General features: G+C 53.9%; 1 protein-coding gene across 1 annotated transcript in view; it reads right to left on the bottom strand.

The window, feature by feature from the left end:
- LRIG1 (leucine rich repeats and immunoglobulin like domains 1) overlaps nucleotides 1–15,852 on the bottom strand; it is a 115,170-nt gene that overhangs the window by 8,623 nt on the left and 90,695 nt on the right. Inside the window, exons 8-12 of the mRNA XM_005890961.3 lie at nucleotides 15,701–15,844; nucleotides 13,332–13,412; nucleotides 7,850–7,921; nucleotides 7,036–7,107; nucleotides 2,575–2,738 (exon numbers count right to left, since the gene is read on the bottom strand). Of these exons, the coding sequence (XP_005891023.2) occupies nucleotides 2,575–2,738; nucleotides 7,036–7,107; nucleotides 7,850–7,921; nucleotides 13,332–13,412; nucleotides 15,701–15,844 (533 nt within the window). The remainder of the gene's footprint in view (nucleotides 1–2,574; nucleotides 2,739–7,035; nucleotides 7,108–7,849; nucleotides 7,922–13,331; nucleotides 13,413–15,700; nucleotides 15,845–15,852) is intronic.

Here is a 15,852-nt window from a genome sequence, read left to right as displayed (position 1 = left end):
ACATAAAAACTCGTACATGAATTTTCACAGCAGCGTTATTTATAGTAAACAAAAAGTAGAAAGCAACCTGATGAATGGCTAAATGGATAGCCATGCACTAGAATATTTGTTCAGCCACTTAAAAAATAATGAAGGACTGATACATGGTGGGGCGGGGCGGGGGGAGGAAGACAAAAAAACTACACTAAGTGAAAAAGGCTAGTCACAGATGACTATATATAGGATTCCAGTTACACAAAACATGCAGAAGAGGTAATCCTAGAGACCTGATGCACAGGGGTGGTGGCGAACGTGTTTGGGGTTTCTTTATGGGTCATGAAAATGTGAAATTAGTAATGAGGCTTACATGACTATTCCATATTTTAAACACCATTGACTTGTACGTTATTTAGAGGGGTAAATTTTATATGTAAATTATACTCCTCTTTTAAAAAATAGCTTTAGTGAAATACAACTTTCTTACAATACCATCTGCCTGTTTAAAGTGGACAATTGATGGTTTCGGTATGTTCACAGGTACATGCAACCCGCATCACGGTCCATTTTAAGAACATTTTCATCAGCTCAGAAAGAAACTTTGCATCTTTTAGCTATCATCCCTTCTCCCTCCAGCCCTCCCCAGCCCTAGGAAACCAACTAATCTACTTTCTACCTCTAGAGGTTTTCCTAGTCTGGAGATTTCACATGAATGGAATCATATACCGTCTTTTGTGACTGACTTGTTTCACTCAGATTGCTTTTCATGACCTAATAATACTCCTAATTGTATGCTTATACCACATTTTATTTATCCACATAGGCATGTGGGTTTCCACTTTTTGGCTAGCATGAATAATAGTGCTATGAACATTCATGTACAAGCTTTGCTATGGGCATACATTCTGTTTCTCTTTGGAACTTACCCAGGAGTGGAATTGGTGGTTCATATAGTATCTGTGTTGAACTGTTTGACAAGCTGTTTTTCCAAACAGCTACACCATATTGCATTCCCACCGGACGCGTAGGCGGCTTTGGGGTTCTCCCCATTCTCACCAACCCTTGTTGGTGTCTGACTTGGATTCTAGCTCCTAGTGGGTGTGAAGTGGTTACATTTCCATTGTATTAAAAAGGAGTGGGAGATTCCCACAGAGCTTGAAATTTTGATCTTCTGCCAAGTGTTTCCATGATTCCCACTGGTACTTGACGATTGTCTGAGTGGGAGCCTGAGCAAAAACGTGATGGTGGCTCTCAGAAATGGGTCCTGAGTACTGCAGCCCAGGACCCACCTGCCAGGGCCAAAGGCCAGAGACTGGACCCAGCATGTCCCAGGACCCACCTGCCAGGGCCACAGGCCAGAGACTGGGCCCAGCATGTCCCAGGTCCTACCTCAGCTCGTAGTCACCAGGAAAGACGATGCCCCATAGCGGGCCAGAGGAAGGGGGCAGAAAGTGCAATTTCAGGGAGCTCTACGGGAACAGAACGGTCAGGGACCAGGAACCTGAGAACCGTGGAGGTCGTGGCTCTTCTGTCCTAGAGTATGGGAGCCAAGCATGTGGTCCCCGTGAGAAGCACCGACAGTAGGGACGGCTGGCTCGGGGGCTGCTGCCACACTGCCGGACTGGCTCAGGAGGAAGGCAGGAAGCCTGCTGTCAGAAGTGGTGGAGGTGGTGGCGGGTGGGTGTGTGGAAGGCGGGCACCTCCACCTTGACATCCCCAGGTGCACTGCTTACTGCTGTGCCCAAAAGTAAGAGAGAGAAGTGTACCACGGGGGTCCCCAGACCCTACCTTTGGGAGCTCCTTCCCCAGAATGTCATCCCCAAGGTTCCGGGCAGACCAGGGGGACAAGAGGCAGCAGGACGCACACCTGCCTGGCACTTCCGCTCCTAGAGCAGAAACCAGCAACTCACCTCTTGCTGTGACTACATCTTCCTGACCACAAGGCTGCATATCCCTGCGTGGTGCCTGTGTGCACATGTGTGTGAGCACACGTGCATGTGTCCAGGTGCTCACCATTTCCTGTGCTCTCTGCAACCAAACCTGGATCCCGACCACCCCTCGTCAAAACGATGGCAGGACCAACATGCCATCAGAAGGGAAAAAAGCTACAAGTGTGATTCCAGTGCTTTGGAGACGCAGCAAGAGTGCAAGTCAACACGAAGGAATTATTTTTACTGCAGCAACTGCTCTCCTGAGACTCGTTCTTCCTGTATTTAACCTTTCATTCTTGGGGTTGGAAAGAAACACACAGGAAAACCCCAGCCTCGTACACCGAGTAAATTTGCAGCTAAGCCTGGGCACCAGTGCCATCCTGAAACAACACAGCTACCTTCCTGTAACTGATTATTCGCCGTGTAACTGAACCAGCTCCTGCTCGCCCCTGATTAAATGCATGCACTCTGACAACCACATAATGAGGCGATGGCCCCGTAAATATGACGTGTGGTTTTGGTGGGAAATGAACTGTATCCAGCAGCTGACAGGTCACCGCGGGCTGGGCTGACTCTCATCACAGCAGTCCCTCCCGTAATGAAGTTTCGCCCGGCCTCCGTGCCCTTGGTGAAAAAGAAAAACACCAAATTGCAAAGACTGTCTTACCGCACACAAAACTCTCCAGTGGCACGGAGAAGATGCTCTGGCCCTTCAGCGCCTCTGGGTGGGCACAGGTGGCCGTTACGAAGCTCTGCAGTGTCCTGCCCAGCAGCCAGGGGGGCAGCCATTTGAGCTGGCAGTCACACAGGAAGCTGTCACTGCTGATGTGGCTGAAAGCGAGACGAAGAGACGAAAGGGTCACGTGAGGTGCGACCGCACAGAAGGGACACCCCCTCACCTGTGCCTGGAATGACCCTCCCCTCCAGCCAGCTCTGGCTGTGCATGTCGGCAAGCTCGAGTGGGAGATGCTTTCTCTCACAGTTCCTCTCCAGCGACCTAGAGCTGTGCGTACAGTCTACCGGGAGACTGTGAGCAACAGCAGCTTCTCGCTCAGCAGTTTAGATTCTGCGTCATGAACAAGCCACGGTGATGCTGACCCTGCTGGTCTAAGGCCCCACACTTCAGGTAGCCGCCATCTAGACGTCACGTGTGTTCTATCTGCGACAGCCACCGTGCTCAGGGGACCCCAGGGACGTGGTCTCCTGGCCTCTGACCATCCAGATGGGAACAGTGTGGCCTGTGTGTGTGAAGTCACTCGGTTGTGTCCCACTCTTTGTGACCCCATGGAGAGTAGCCCGCCAGGCTCCTCTGTCCATAGGGTTCTCCAGGCAAGAATACTGAGCAGGCTGCCATGCTCTTTCCCACCCTCATATAGGACAGACTTGGAGCTTCCAAGCTCAATCCAAGAGTGAGATCTAAATTCTGAAACAAGTCTCAAGAAGGGCTCTTTTCCTGTATGACTGCTGTGTTTTTATCTGGCAGAGCTGCAGGTTTTGTTGCATCCAAATATCAGCCTCACCAGCGCGCTCCCCTCTTGTCTGTATATTTATCTCCACACCAGCGCTGCTCAGGAGGCCGGCAGGAATCGGCTCCGCTCCCTAAATAGTGCTTGTGAGTTAATTGCCACTGCCCAGGGAGCATGGGAATGCACAAGCTGGGTTTTGTGAGGCTCCAACCAAAACAGAGAATATTTTCTTTTTCATTTCTCAGCAACTAAGGATAAGCTTTTTCAACAGAAATCGGAATCGCCATCTCAGCGGACATTCCTTCCTGAGGAGTCACTAGAAGATAAGTCAGCCGAGGAGCAGACCTGCCCTGTTCCTGGAAGACCTCGGGCCGTGAGCTCAAGAGTGGAGGTCAGCCTGCCACGAGAGTGGAGACGGAGGCTTACTACATGGGCTTCCCTGGAGTGCACGGTCCCAGGTACATGATGACAAAAAGGGGGTGCCGAGATGCTCAGAAATTCCAGTAATGTCACGTGGGCCGCTTTTAGAGCAATACCCGTCTGCTACCCTGCCCCCCATATTCCGTAGCCCCTTCTTCATTTTCCTGTATGCAGAGAAGCCATCAAATCAGTCAACAGCCAGGTGGGATGAACCTGAAGGCAGAGAACCCACGGCTGACAAAATATGTAAAACCTGCTCTTTGCTCCTGTTCCTCACCATTCCCAGATGAGCTGGGCGTCTTCACTTATTAAAATAATCTGGGGAAGTGATTTCTCAAGACCGAAATAATTGAGATCTGAGCCATTATAACTGGGATATTGCCCATATTACACCTTAACATCAACACTAGGTTTTGTATCTGTATTTGATGGGGGAGAAGGCAATGGAACCCCACTCCAGTACTCTTGCCTGGAAAATCCCATGGACAGAGGAGCCTGGTGGGCTGCAGTTCATGGGGTCGCTAAGAGTCGGACACGACTCAAGCGACTTAGCAGCAGCAGCAGGGCTATGCTTAGCACTGTCTGGAGAGTTGCTCGGTTGCGGGGTTCCCATAGGTGTTGCTCTGTTGAGGGTTTCCTACAGGTACCAGGAGGGCCTTCACAGCTAAGCATGGACAAACAGCCAATTCCCACCCCACATCTGGAGAGTTGTCTGGAACAGCGGTTGTAGAGGTGCCACCAGGCACCATAAAACTGCTCAGCACGGGTGAAGAGCAGAAAGGGGCTCCCCACTGTTGGGGGGCTATCCGGAGTGGCTGCCCCTTCCCACAGGGAGGCTTGGGCACTGCACATGAATGTCTAAGGGAGATACTGGCCATTACTGGGAGCCTTTAGGCCTTCACGTTGGGGACAGGGATGTGTTTCATTTGAACACACAAACAAACTGGAGAAAACACACCTGACTTTTCTCCCTGATCAAAAACGTTTTTGGAAAGGGTTAAACCTCACGTCACACATGCAGGGCATTTGCTGGCCCAGCTTCCTGGAGAATTTCACCTCCTCCTCCCGTTAAAACCTCTGCAGATGGAAGCCTCGAGACCTCAGAAGACACTGGGTGCTCAGGATGGACAGAAGGCTGTCCTAGAGAATTTAGGACTAACAGCACAGAAGGAGAGGCATGGAGGCAGACATCAGGGACACCGACCTTCCCTCCACACACACACACACACCACCTCCAAGACCAGGCCTAGCTTGAAAGGCCAGATTGGGGGGGGGTCACTGGTGACCCCAAGACTCTGCAGCTCCTTGCTGCTAACAAGCACGGCCGTCCTGGGCTCCCGCCTTGCAGCCACCCCAGCAGTCTGCTGGCTTCCATCATGCATTTTCATGACTCCAAGTGTGTTTCTAATCATTGCTTGTGGAAATTTACCCAGAGGATGACTAAGTGCACGGCTCAACCTGCCTTGATCCGATGGGGGAAGAAAATGACCAAGTGGGATTACCCATTTCTCCCATCAGAGGGCTGGGCCCAGGGCCAGCCCCCGCTGGGTACATGCAGGAACTGGTGGGAAGCACAGGCAGGGGCCCAGGCTGAGCCTCCAGAACCAAAAGCAGCATCTGGGGGACAGGGGCGGGGGGGAGTCAAGCACCTGGAGGGGTCCAGTCGTTCCCAGATAGAAAACCCTAAGGAAACCTGAGTTTTTAAGAGGCCCAAAGGAAATTCTTCTCTCCTTGTCCTGCTGTCTTTCCCTCAAAACATCCTCTTCCCTTTAATCAGATTGTTTTTACTTCCAGCACTATATTTGGAAAGTTTAAAAAACAGGAATGCTGGAAGAAACGTACAGTGAAAACACAACTTAGATTCTACAATGAATGCTTTGTGATGCTTTCTTTATCATGTATTTCTCCCCATGTCCACCCTTCCACCAACTCTTGTTCTAAGATCATGGCCCTTCTGAGAAACAGCACAACCCGACAGGGAGGAAGCTCACAGGACACTAGGCATCATGAGGCCAGTGTCCGGCTGCCTGCCTCCCCTCACTAACGTCCTTCCCAGGGGAACGTCGCTGAGGCCTCTTCCTGCTCTCCTTTCCAACCATGGAGACTATGCCTCTCTACTGCCCCATTCCCCACTCCCTGCCCCCACCGAGGGTCCACCAGGAGGGTCCTCAGGAACGAGGATGAGCTCAGGGTACAAAGACAGCCATGGGCAATGTGTGACTTTGTCAGCTACTTTAAGAACCCAAAGCTGCACCTCTAGGGAACTAAAGAATTGGATACATGTACAGGAAGAAGAAAGGAAGCTTGGGTGTTGCCACCTCAGTCCTTAGATGAGCTGCTCCACCAGAGGCGCTCTTCTAACCCGCCCCCAGGGCCACGGGGCAGCACTGTAGTGACAGCACCAGCGCCTGCGACGCCACGGGGCCTGGAGACACACGGGAGGCTGCAGCCCGAGTGCATGCGACATCCCACGGGGAGCTCTGCCCTGTCCACAGCCCACCCCGCTGTTCAGAGAAAGCCCTCTCAAAAAAGGCCCTTCATTGTGAGCACACCCTAAAGATGGAAACTTGTCCTTGACGCAATTAAAGGGACGAGTACCCATTTTACAGAAGAGAGTTTCCCATCGTCGACAGCAGTGGGGCGTCAGCTGCAGCCTGCATGCCCACTGCCGGTTTCTGTAAATAAGAATTTACTGGCACGCGGCCACACCCACGCATTTATGTATTATTTATGGCTGGTTTCTGCTCAAGAATCAAGCTGTCATGACAGAGCTCTTGTGGCCCAAAAAGTGGAAACGATTTACTGAGGTCCTGTAAGAAAAAGTGTATTGTCCCCTGATTCAGAATAAGCCCCTAGAGGGCATTTTTTTTTCTAAAAGACAATTTAACTTACAACTATAAATGATCCCAAGTGTGAAAGTAAAGTGTTAGTCACTCAGTCATGTCTGACTCATTGCGACCCCATGGACTACAGCCTGCCAGGCTCCTCTGTCCATGGAATTCTCCAGGCAAGAATACTAGATTGGGTTGCCATTCCCTTATCCAGGGGATCTTCCTGACCCAGGGATCGAACCTGGGTCTCCTGCATTGCAGGTGGATTTTTTTACCACCTAAGCCACCACAGAAGCCTGTAAATGATCACGCAACTGTTTAGTAAAATTAAGCTTACTGCAAATAAGGCACTTCTTACTCTGAAATCCTCTACTCAAGTTAATCTGGGGCCACAGAATCCCGGGTACTTACAGCTCTTTAAGATTCTTCATCTTCACAAAGGCATCAAACTGGACAGATCTGATTGCATTCTCTCCAAGGTTCCTGAAAAGCACCATTCTTTACTTAGGCAAAGAAACTCTAGGTATCCTTCAGGTCAGGCATGTGTGTGAGTTCAGATGCTCAGGGATTTTTCCTGACAGCCCTGGATTCGCTGATGAAGCATGGGCAGTGGGTCACACCCCGTGTCCTGTCCGAAGGCCACCGTAAGTGGCTGTCTTTCACCTATACTGACACAAGCACATGGAGTAACTGGGGAATAAACCAGTCTTAAGGGCAGCGTCAAAGCTCGGCTGGGCCTTCTCAGCAAGTCAATATGGAAAACCTTTCCAAAATAATCAAGGTTGCATTTGACTTAAAGACAAACTAAGAATACAGTACCAGAGGCATCAGATGGTGACACTCATCAGCCTCAGGGCTGGCCCTGTCCCCCCAGCTCCTGGCTCAGCCCACTATGTCCCTAAGCCCTGCTGAGCTGCTTAAGGGGAGGTGCCAGCCTGAGACAGGTGAAGGGTCATCAAGGAAGTGGAAGGAGCCCAGGGCTCAAGTCAGTGCCTGGCAAAGGGAGAGAGGAAGGTATTTCTGTGAGCCCCAAGAGGCTATATGTTCGGTAACCGTTGCTGGCACAGGCAAGACAAAAGCCAAAGTTGAAGCTGACTTAGAAGGCAGCAGCCGGCATTTCTGCACAGTCTGTTTCTGGGCTTACAAAGCCGTGGCTGCATCGCCAGTGGCTCCCCCAGCCACCGCGCCCACAGGCTTGGGGTTGGGGGCCCCGCCGGGTACTCACAGATGCTCCAAGCCTTCCAGCCCCGAGAATGCTCTCTTGGCCACGGACTTGATCTTGTTGCCGAACAGCGTCCTGCGGTTTCCAAACATCCAGAAACAGAGGTGGAGAGGGCGGGAGAGCGACGAGGGAGGTGTGGGGAGAAAGAACACAGAGTGAGGGCGACGCCAGCTGAGAGGTCGGTCGGTCTGGGGAGAGGCAGGTGGGAATCTGACCTGGGCTGAGATGATGTGTCTGAGGCACACAGGCCCTCCCCTTCTGAAACCAGGCACTTTTATCTTTATTAGAACTTAACAGTGATGACAAGTAGGAACTCCATGCTCTGTCTTGCCAAAAAAGGCCCCTTGTGGTGTTAACTGGAAATCACCTCGTCCAACCTGGCTGTCTCCCCAGGGACCACCCACGGGTGGGGGGTGTGTAGCCACAGTCTCACAGGAGAGAGGGTGACTCATCAGGCTCCAGGGAGAGCACGCAGTCAGAATAAAAACTCTTGGAACTAAAGACTACAGCCCACTTCTGAAAACTGCATTCTGGGGATAAAGGTCCCCAAAGGTGGCTGGAAAAGGACAGGACAGTGGGCGAGATGGCAGCCAGGATGTGGCCACACGGAGCTATGCCCCTGCCCACGAGAAGGCCCCTCAGCTCTTCAGCAAGAGCCCAGGTTTCACATGAAGCCAATGGTACGAGGATCATCAAATCCCAGACGGGTCCTCAAAGGTTACCTAACTGACGCCTGTACCTGGACCGCCCACCCAAGAGAGGGGGCGCCCACCTGCTGGCCACTCCAATCACCATCTCAGCAGTGACAGCCAGAGTTTTCTCAAAAACCCAAACCTGGCACCTGCTATACACCTGGAGGACACGCATGCCTCTTCCACAGGCTGTGTGATCTGAAGGGAAATGAGCCTGGACTTGGGGTAAAGGGTAGGGGTGCATCGAGAGTGGCTGGACACTGGGAAGGAAAAGCATCAGATTCCAGATTTCCCTCCTCATTATCAGATGCTCTGATGAGAGCCCATGCCACATGCTCTCCACCTGCTGCTGCACACAAAGCTGTCGGCGAACACCAAGACCATGCTGACACGTGCGGCTCTGTGGCCGTGGTGCTGACCAGAGTTCTGCAAAGGGCAGGTTGGGAAGGATGCAGGCTCCCGGCAGCCAGCGTCCAGGAAGTCTCTGAACCACAGCGTGGGGCAGGGACCCCTAGGCACCAGTGCAGGTGCTCAGGGCAGAAAGCCCTAGAGAAAGGCAGGATTCTTCGTCCAGATCCACCAAGCATCAGGGGGATGATCGCCGGTAAAGCCCAGCCCCGCTTCAGACCTGTGTTAGGATGGGGCCCAGGAGGGACAACAAGCACCAACCCCTCTCTGGAAAGAGAAACGTGAGGCTTGAAGGAAGCCAAAGGTGGCAGGGCAGCCTGCTGCTGCCCGCCACATGGACCCCAAGCCTCCACCTCATTGCAGAGAGTTCCTGGGGCCATGCAGGCGAGGACCACGAGGCTACCTCCAAGAGACGGGGTCACAGGCCCCGCGGACCCAGCTCGCGCCAGGCACGGCCTCCACCTGCTCCCGGGCCGCTGGGCCCCAGAGCTGCGCTGGCCCCGCAGCGTCGCAGCGGCCCCAGGGGGACCCTGAGCTTGGCCCTCAGATGCAGCAGCTCTAGCTCCCGCCTCCGAGGGCAAAGAGCACCAAGGCCACCCAACCCTTTGCCCTTTCCTTCTCTAGGAAGCGGTCTGCATGAACGTGAAAACAATCTCATGTTGCAACAGCTTCTATGACTGCTGTCTGAGGTTTTCATTCTAAGACAGACAAACCCAACACCCAGAAACCCAGTGGCCATGCCTGCTGGGGCTCCCACACGGCTGGGCGAGTGCAGCCAGCTCTAGCCCGGAGGGGCACCGAAGCCCGGCGCCTCTGACAGCGCTGCCAACCTCGCACTTTCTCAGATCCCCCAGGCCGAGTCACTGCATGCTCCAGGTCCCAGTAAAATGTAGTGAACTCTTCAGTGAAATCTTCCGTAAATGAGATCCAGGAAAAACACTGTGCTTTATTTTACCCATTAAGTATTAGTCATGTTGACCTCTTTGACAATGAGGGCAGGCTGCTATTTCTAATGGTGACAATAGTAATAAAACAAAATCTCAAATTCTCAATTATTCAGGGGCTGGCTCATTGACCTGTTGGTGGACTGAAACAGGTCCTCCCATTCCCCAGAAGATGTCTGCAGGTGGGGGCTGGGCTTGCCCACCAGAGTGTGTGGGCAGAGGAGAGCTGGGGCTGTGGCGTGGGGGCATCCCCATCCATGGGCTGGGGGCCACCGAATGTGGCTGCACCCGATGACGGCTCCCAAGAAAAGACAGCCGGCCCGATGTCCCCCCTACCACTGACCTGGAGCAGTGACCCTGGGCTTTGCCTATCAAACCCTCTCCCTCATCCCCTGCCAACCCAGCTCTCGCTAACCTCACCCCACAAAGACTGAAGGGCCTATGCCCAGGAATGGGAGAGCTGGAGCCATGGGCCAGCACCTGTCTCCCTGTTGCACACAAGTGACTGAACGCTCTTCTGTGTGACTGACCTGTGCTCCAGAAACCCTGCCCCCTGACACACGTGGGCCCTGCCTGGTGTCCCGTTGACATTCTGAAAGAGGGGGGCCACCGCGTGGGTGAGCACAGTAATGCCCGGCCAGCAAGCTCTGGGTGGAAAGCCCATCCCGGATGGCTCTGTTCAGCAGCTGGAAAATCAAAGGCAGGGCGGGCTTCACAGGGGGAAGCCTTTTATGGCTCTGCTGCTCACTTGTTCCTTTCTTGGAAAATGTTTTAATTTCAGTCTGGCCTTGGGCCTGGCAGGGAGGACCCCAGGTCCTTGACTAGGGGAGTGCAGGCCACACAGCGTGTCCCCTGGCTCTTCCGAGGGAGGTCCCCGATCTCTGTCCCCCAGGTGCTTCTGTGGCTGAGCCAGCTAGGCTCGAGGGACCCAGAGCCCTGAGAGCAGCCCCATGGATGGACAGCAGCTTGAGGGGGACAGCCCTCCTCCACACTGACATGCGCCCCCTGCCCCCCGATAATGGGTCCAACCGAGTCACCACTAGGCTGCTCCACGGGGCGACGTGGTGTCATGGCCACGGAGCAGAGCGTTCAGGCAACGCTCCAGGGAGACCAAAGCAGCTCGGCTTCCTCCCACGTCACGTGACTGAAGCTGACTCAACACGACTAGCCATTAGGAAGGGCTGCAAGCTGGATGCCGGCTGGTTTACACAGAACCACAAGCCTCGTGGCCTCGAAGGCTAGGCCCGCCTCACGGGCAGGAGGGGCCACCACGCGCCACTCATGCTGGTTTCTAACCAGAGCCATGCACCAGGGTCATAGGATCACAGCCCATCTCACAGTGTGACCATCATGTAACGGTGCCAGTCCTGTTTACCGTCTGCCCACTTCTCATTCCTCACCTCTGAGAATCTGCATCACGTAGTTTTCCTTTTCTAACCAAGAAAGAGAATTACTTTTTTTTCTTTTGCGACAGAACCGAAATACCACCCGACCTAAGTAACTGATTGCATGTATTTAATGATATTAAGGAATTACTGTTACTGTCTCAGTTTCCCCCAATTATTTACATCTGTCTTTTTTGGAAACACTCAGGAGAGCCTCCGTGCCCAAGATCCTGGTCAGTGGAGCTGGGTAGGAGGAGACTGGAGACTATTCTACAGGTCAGGGTTAACCAGCTGTTTCCAAGGAGCCTGTGTCAAGCAGCTCACCATAAGCCAGGGATCCGGGCTCTTGGGCTGAGACCTTGGGACTTTACACAGGACTGTTACTGTAGTCCAGCAGGGAATAGAGAACACGGTGGGGAACAGACCACAGGCAATTAGGAAGTAGTTCCAGGCTCCAGACACAGGACGGCTTACACAGAACCAGAGGTCACATGCCCCTGGGGGTTGCTGCCCTTCACCTGCCAGGGAAGAGCCTCCTGGAAGCCACGACACCCAAGAACCACCTCCAGGTTTCACAGAATGGACAGGCCCCACACAGGACCCCACCTTCGCCATCACTTCGTCAGGCTGGGGCCGGGCGAGGCGCTGGAGATGAGGCTCAAGCTCAGTGGCTGCTCAGGTGGCCACACCCCTGCCCACGCCCCCAGCAGCCTCATCCTGAGCTTGGGGCTCCCCTGTCAGCAATGGGCCTCTGTGCTCTGTCGTGTGGTCCCCTTCCCAAGCTTGCAGGGCAAAGCGCCCAGGAGGTGGGGGAGAAGGGAGTATTTTTATGGGAGAAGAAGGCGGCCGCCAGGCTTTTCCGACCCACTCTCAGAACACAGGCTCCTCAGGAAGAGACCTCAAGTCAAAACAGCTGACGCGTACTCACCACTCCCAGAACACCCAAGGCGTGAAAACCCCACTTTTCTAAACAAATTAGAAACGCTAACTCCTCAGAAAGACCCTCCCACCACAGGCTTTCCTGGAGCCTCGCCTTCCACTGCCGCTTTCAAAATATTTACTTTACTCTCGTGCTTGGCGCGCCGTCTCCAAAACAGGCCGGGGGAGGGGGAGTGCGGAGCTGTGACCATTCTCTGTCTTGTCCTCCTCACCCTCCACTCGAGAGGCAGTAAACAGTAGGAACAGCTCCCACCCGGACGCCCGAATGTTCCCAGGGCGGCCTCGGCAGAGTGCTGGTGAGAGGCAGAAAGAGTGGACGAGGAGGGGACAGGGTGGGCTTTAGGGCCACAGAGGCCCTGCCACCAGAAGCTGTGTGATCGTGGGCAACATCCCTTCTCGTTTCCTCAACTACAGAAAAATGCAAAACACAGCCAAGCCTCCTGAGATAGTCAGATGTCACACACACTCACACACAGACACACACCTCCTGAGATAGTCAGATGTCACACTCACTAACATACAGACACACACACACACACACGCCTCCTGAGAGTTAGATGTAATACAGGCATGCACGCACACATACACACGCCTTGCAAATTCTAGGAGCTTAGAAAAACAAACCCCAAACACCGGAAACCCTGAATAAAAAAACAGAGCTACTGCATCACCCTTGGTGATGATTGTTTCTCTTTAAGATTATGATTGACAACAAAAAGACTGCCTGAAGTCTCTAAACCATCGAGAGTTACTTGGCTTTAGATGTTTAGAATTTCTAGAAATTGAATAACAGGGCAAGGCTCCTTTGAGCAAAGAACAACAAAAAAGCTGGCTGTTTTCACATCTGTCAAGAACTGAAGAGGAAAGAAGATGCAACAGGCCTCCAGCCCCCAAAAACCAATGCCCGGGGCAGTATGGAGACAGCAGGCCAGAGAGAAGCGGAGAGGCCTCCTGCCTTCCTATGCAGACTTTCCTTTCCGAACAAAAGAACAATGAATGTGCCAATGCCACCCGGGGTGGACCCACAACCGAAGTGGTGTGTGTGCTGGGGGAGCAGGGGCGTGGAAAGAGGCACCTCTGTGCACCAGCCCCACGGATCGTTCAGGGCCACACTCACAGCTTGCTGAGGCTGTCCAGTCCTGTGAAAGCGCCACTGGTGTCCTCGATTGTGCCCGAAATCTCATTGTGGTCCAGATCCCTGGGGAGGAGACACAGAAGGCTTAGTTAGCATCCAGTCTGCTGTAGGAAGAGAGACCCACGCCTAGCCTGCCACCTTGAAGCCCAGAACATCCCAGTCTATTCCAGATGCCTGGACGGCATGTCTGCCCAAGACTACAGGCATTAGAAAACAAACTTATGCTTGCCTGTACACATGGCTATATTTAAAATGGATCACCAACAAGGACCTACTGTACAGCACAGGGAACTCTGCTCAGTGTTCTGTGGCAGCCTGGGTGCGAGGGGGTTTGGGGCAGAATGGATACATGTGTATGTAGGGTTGAGTCTGTTCACTGTTCACCTGCAACTACCACAGCAGAGTTTACTGGCCACACCCCAGTGCGAAATAAACAGGAAAAAAAAGAATTAGAGGTATGACCACTAGGCAACCCTGCCGTGCGGCCTGGCTTTCTCAGCCTCCTAACAAAGCCGACAGGGGCCTCTGACCAGCAGCTTCTGGGCTCCACGTGCTGCTCCCAGTGGGCTAAAGTCAGCCCCGGGGGAAGGGGTGCAGACGGCACAGGGGAAAGCCTGCTCTGGATTCCACTCACCAAGGGTGGACTTCTGGCCACTGCTCTGAGAATGAGTCCAAAAGGTTCCCTAAGGTTCTCATCTACTTTCCGACCACCTAGGGTCCCTTCCCTGGACTTGATGAGAGACTCCATAAGGCCCACAGAGGAGGGGGATGGTGAAGAGCAAGCCCCTGGCACAGGGCCCTCTGTAGCCACCTCCAGGCTGGCAAGCGGGTTTGGCACCCTGAACTCCCACCTCCCCCCAGGGCCTCCACAGGTGCTGACTCCTAGCCAGGCACATCTGGGTGCTGAGTCAGACTTGTGACCCACTTGCCAGGATGAGAGGATGAGGCCAACTTCTCGGGCTGGTCTCCTCCAACAATGAGAATCACAAGGCCGATGACTCAGCTTCCTGCCCCTAGCTTCCAAGGGCAGGTCACCACCGGGCAAGACACCCCACCTGGTGACCATGCCCCCGTGCCGCTCCGGTCGGCCCTCTCCGACTTTCCACAAGGTCTCCCACACCTTCCTTTCCGGAACCCTGGAGACGTGGGCCAGGAACAGGACGGGATGCTGCTCCTGGCTCCCGGGAGAGCCAACGGGGCAGGGAGCTTGGACCATGGAGTGCGTCGCTTGCTCTGACCTTTATTTTACAGCAGCATGAGCAGAGAGCTGCAATTCGGAGGCCGGAAGGGCCTCCTCCTTGGCATCGGTTCTTCCCTATTTGTCCTGAAACATCCGGGACCTGGGGCTGCAGCTTTATGTGCCTGTCCCCCTGCTCCAGTCCCGGCTGCCAGTTTTCTCTCTCTTCTCTGGCCTGTACCATCTGAATATCCTGGCCATGTCAGTCAGCACCGCCAGGGCTCGGAGACTGACCCCAGCTTGAATAGTCTGGTGTCCGGGTTCTTTCTCATTCCCCAGCGACGGCCTGATGTGATGGCTTTCTCAGCCCTCTCTGCCAAGTGCAAGGGCCTTTCTCCCCATCAGGCTGGAGCAGTCGCTCTTTCTGCAGGGGGCAGGCCTGGGAGGGAAGACCCGCAACCCTCTGTTGAAATCCAGACGCACCGCCCCCGACCCGCAACCCCCACTCTGTGGCTGGTTGGCTGCTTGTTCTCTGTTGCCTGGAAATTCTTGGAAGCCAATGGCTAAAAAATTTCAGTTCCAGAAAAGCGCCCTGCAGCAAGTTCTGAAAGTTCCCTCCACCTCACTGGGCGCCGAGAGGAAGGTGACACGACCACCTCCGTTGGGTTAAACGACCCTCAGGAGGCTCAGGGATAGAAACAGGACTCCCCCGTCACCTCCTGTGGACATGGGCTTCTGAACGCAGTTTGTGCTGAAGAAGTTGAGATGCTAGCCCAACACGCGCCTCAGTACTGCCCTCACTCAGATAAAAATGCTCAGGACCAAACCACGAGTCACTGCAGGGAGGCTCAGGATGCAAGGACGGCCCCCAGCTGGGCTGCTGTCCTGGGGGCGGCGTGCTGTCTGGGACAGTTCCAGCGGCTGGACCCCACGTCCCATCAGGAGCAGTGTGGGAACCAGCGCGTGGTGACGAGTTTGAGGCTTCATCACTAGGCACCACCCCACGGGGAATGAAGGACAGTTTTCTGCTCAACCAGCTTGTTTTCATGATATTAAAGTTTGAGACTGTGGCACAAGTCAGCTTTGGATCTAATTCCAATTCAAGACCTGTGAGAAGGGAATACAGTGAGGCAGGTGGCTTGCTGTCCCATCAACCCAACGGGGAAAGACTTACAAGACACGCAGGCTCTTGAGTCCCCGGAAGGCGCCTTCCGCAATGTGGCTGATGGAGTTGTGGCTGAGGCGCAGGATGCTCAGGCTACTCAGGTCGGCCAGGCTCTCCTCGTCCAGCCGGGTCAGGTTATTGAAGGACAGAATCCTGAGGAA

The sequence above is a fragment of the Bos mutus genome, chromosome 22, assembly GCF_027580195.1.
Source record: "Bos mutus isolate GX-2022 chromosome 22, NWIPB_WYAK_1.1, whole genome shotgun sequence".
NCBI classification, from domain to species: domain Eukaryota; kingdom Metazoa; phylum Chordata; class Mammalia; order Artiodactyla; family Bovidae; genus Bos; species Bos mutus.
Note: the sequence above shows the minus strand (reverse complement) of the source record. Positions and strands in the feature narration are given on the sequence as shown.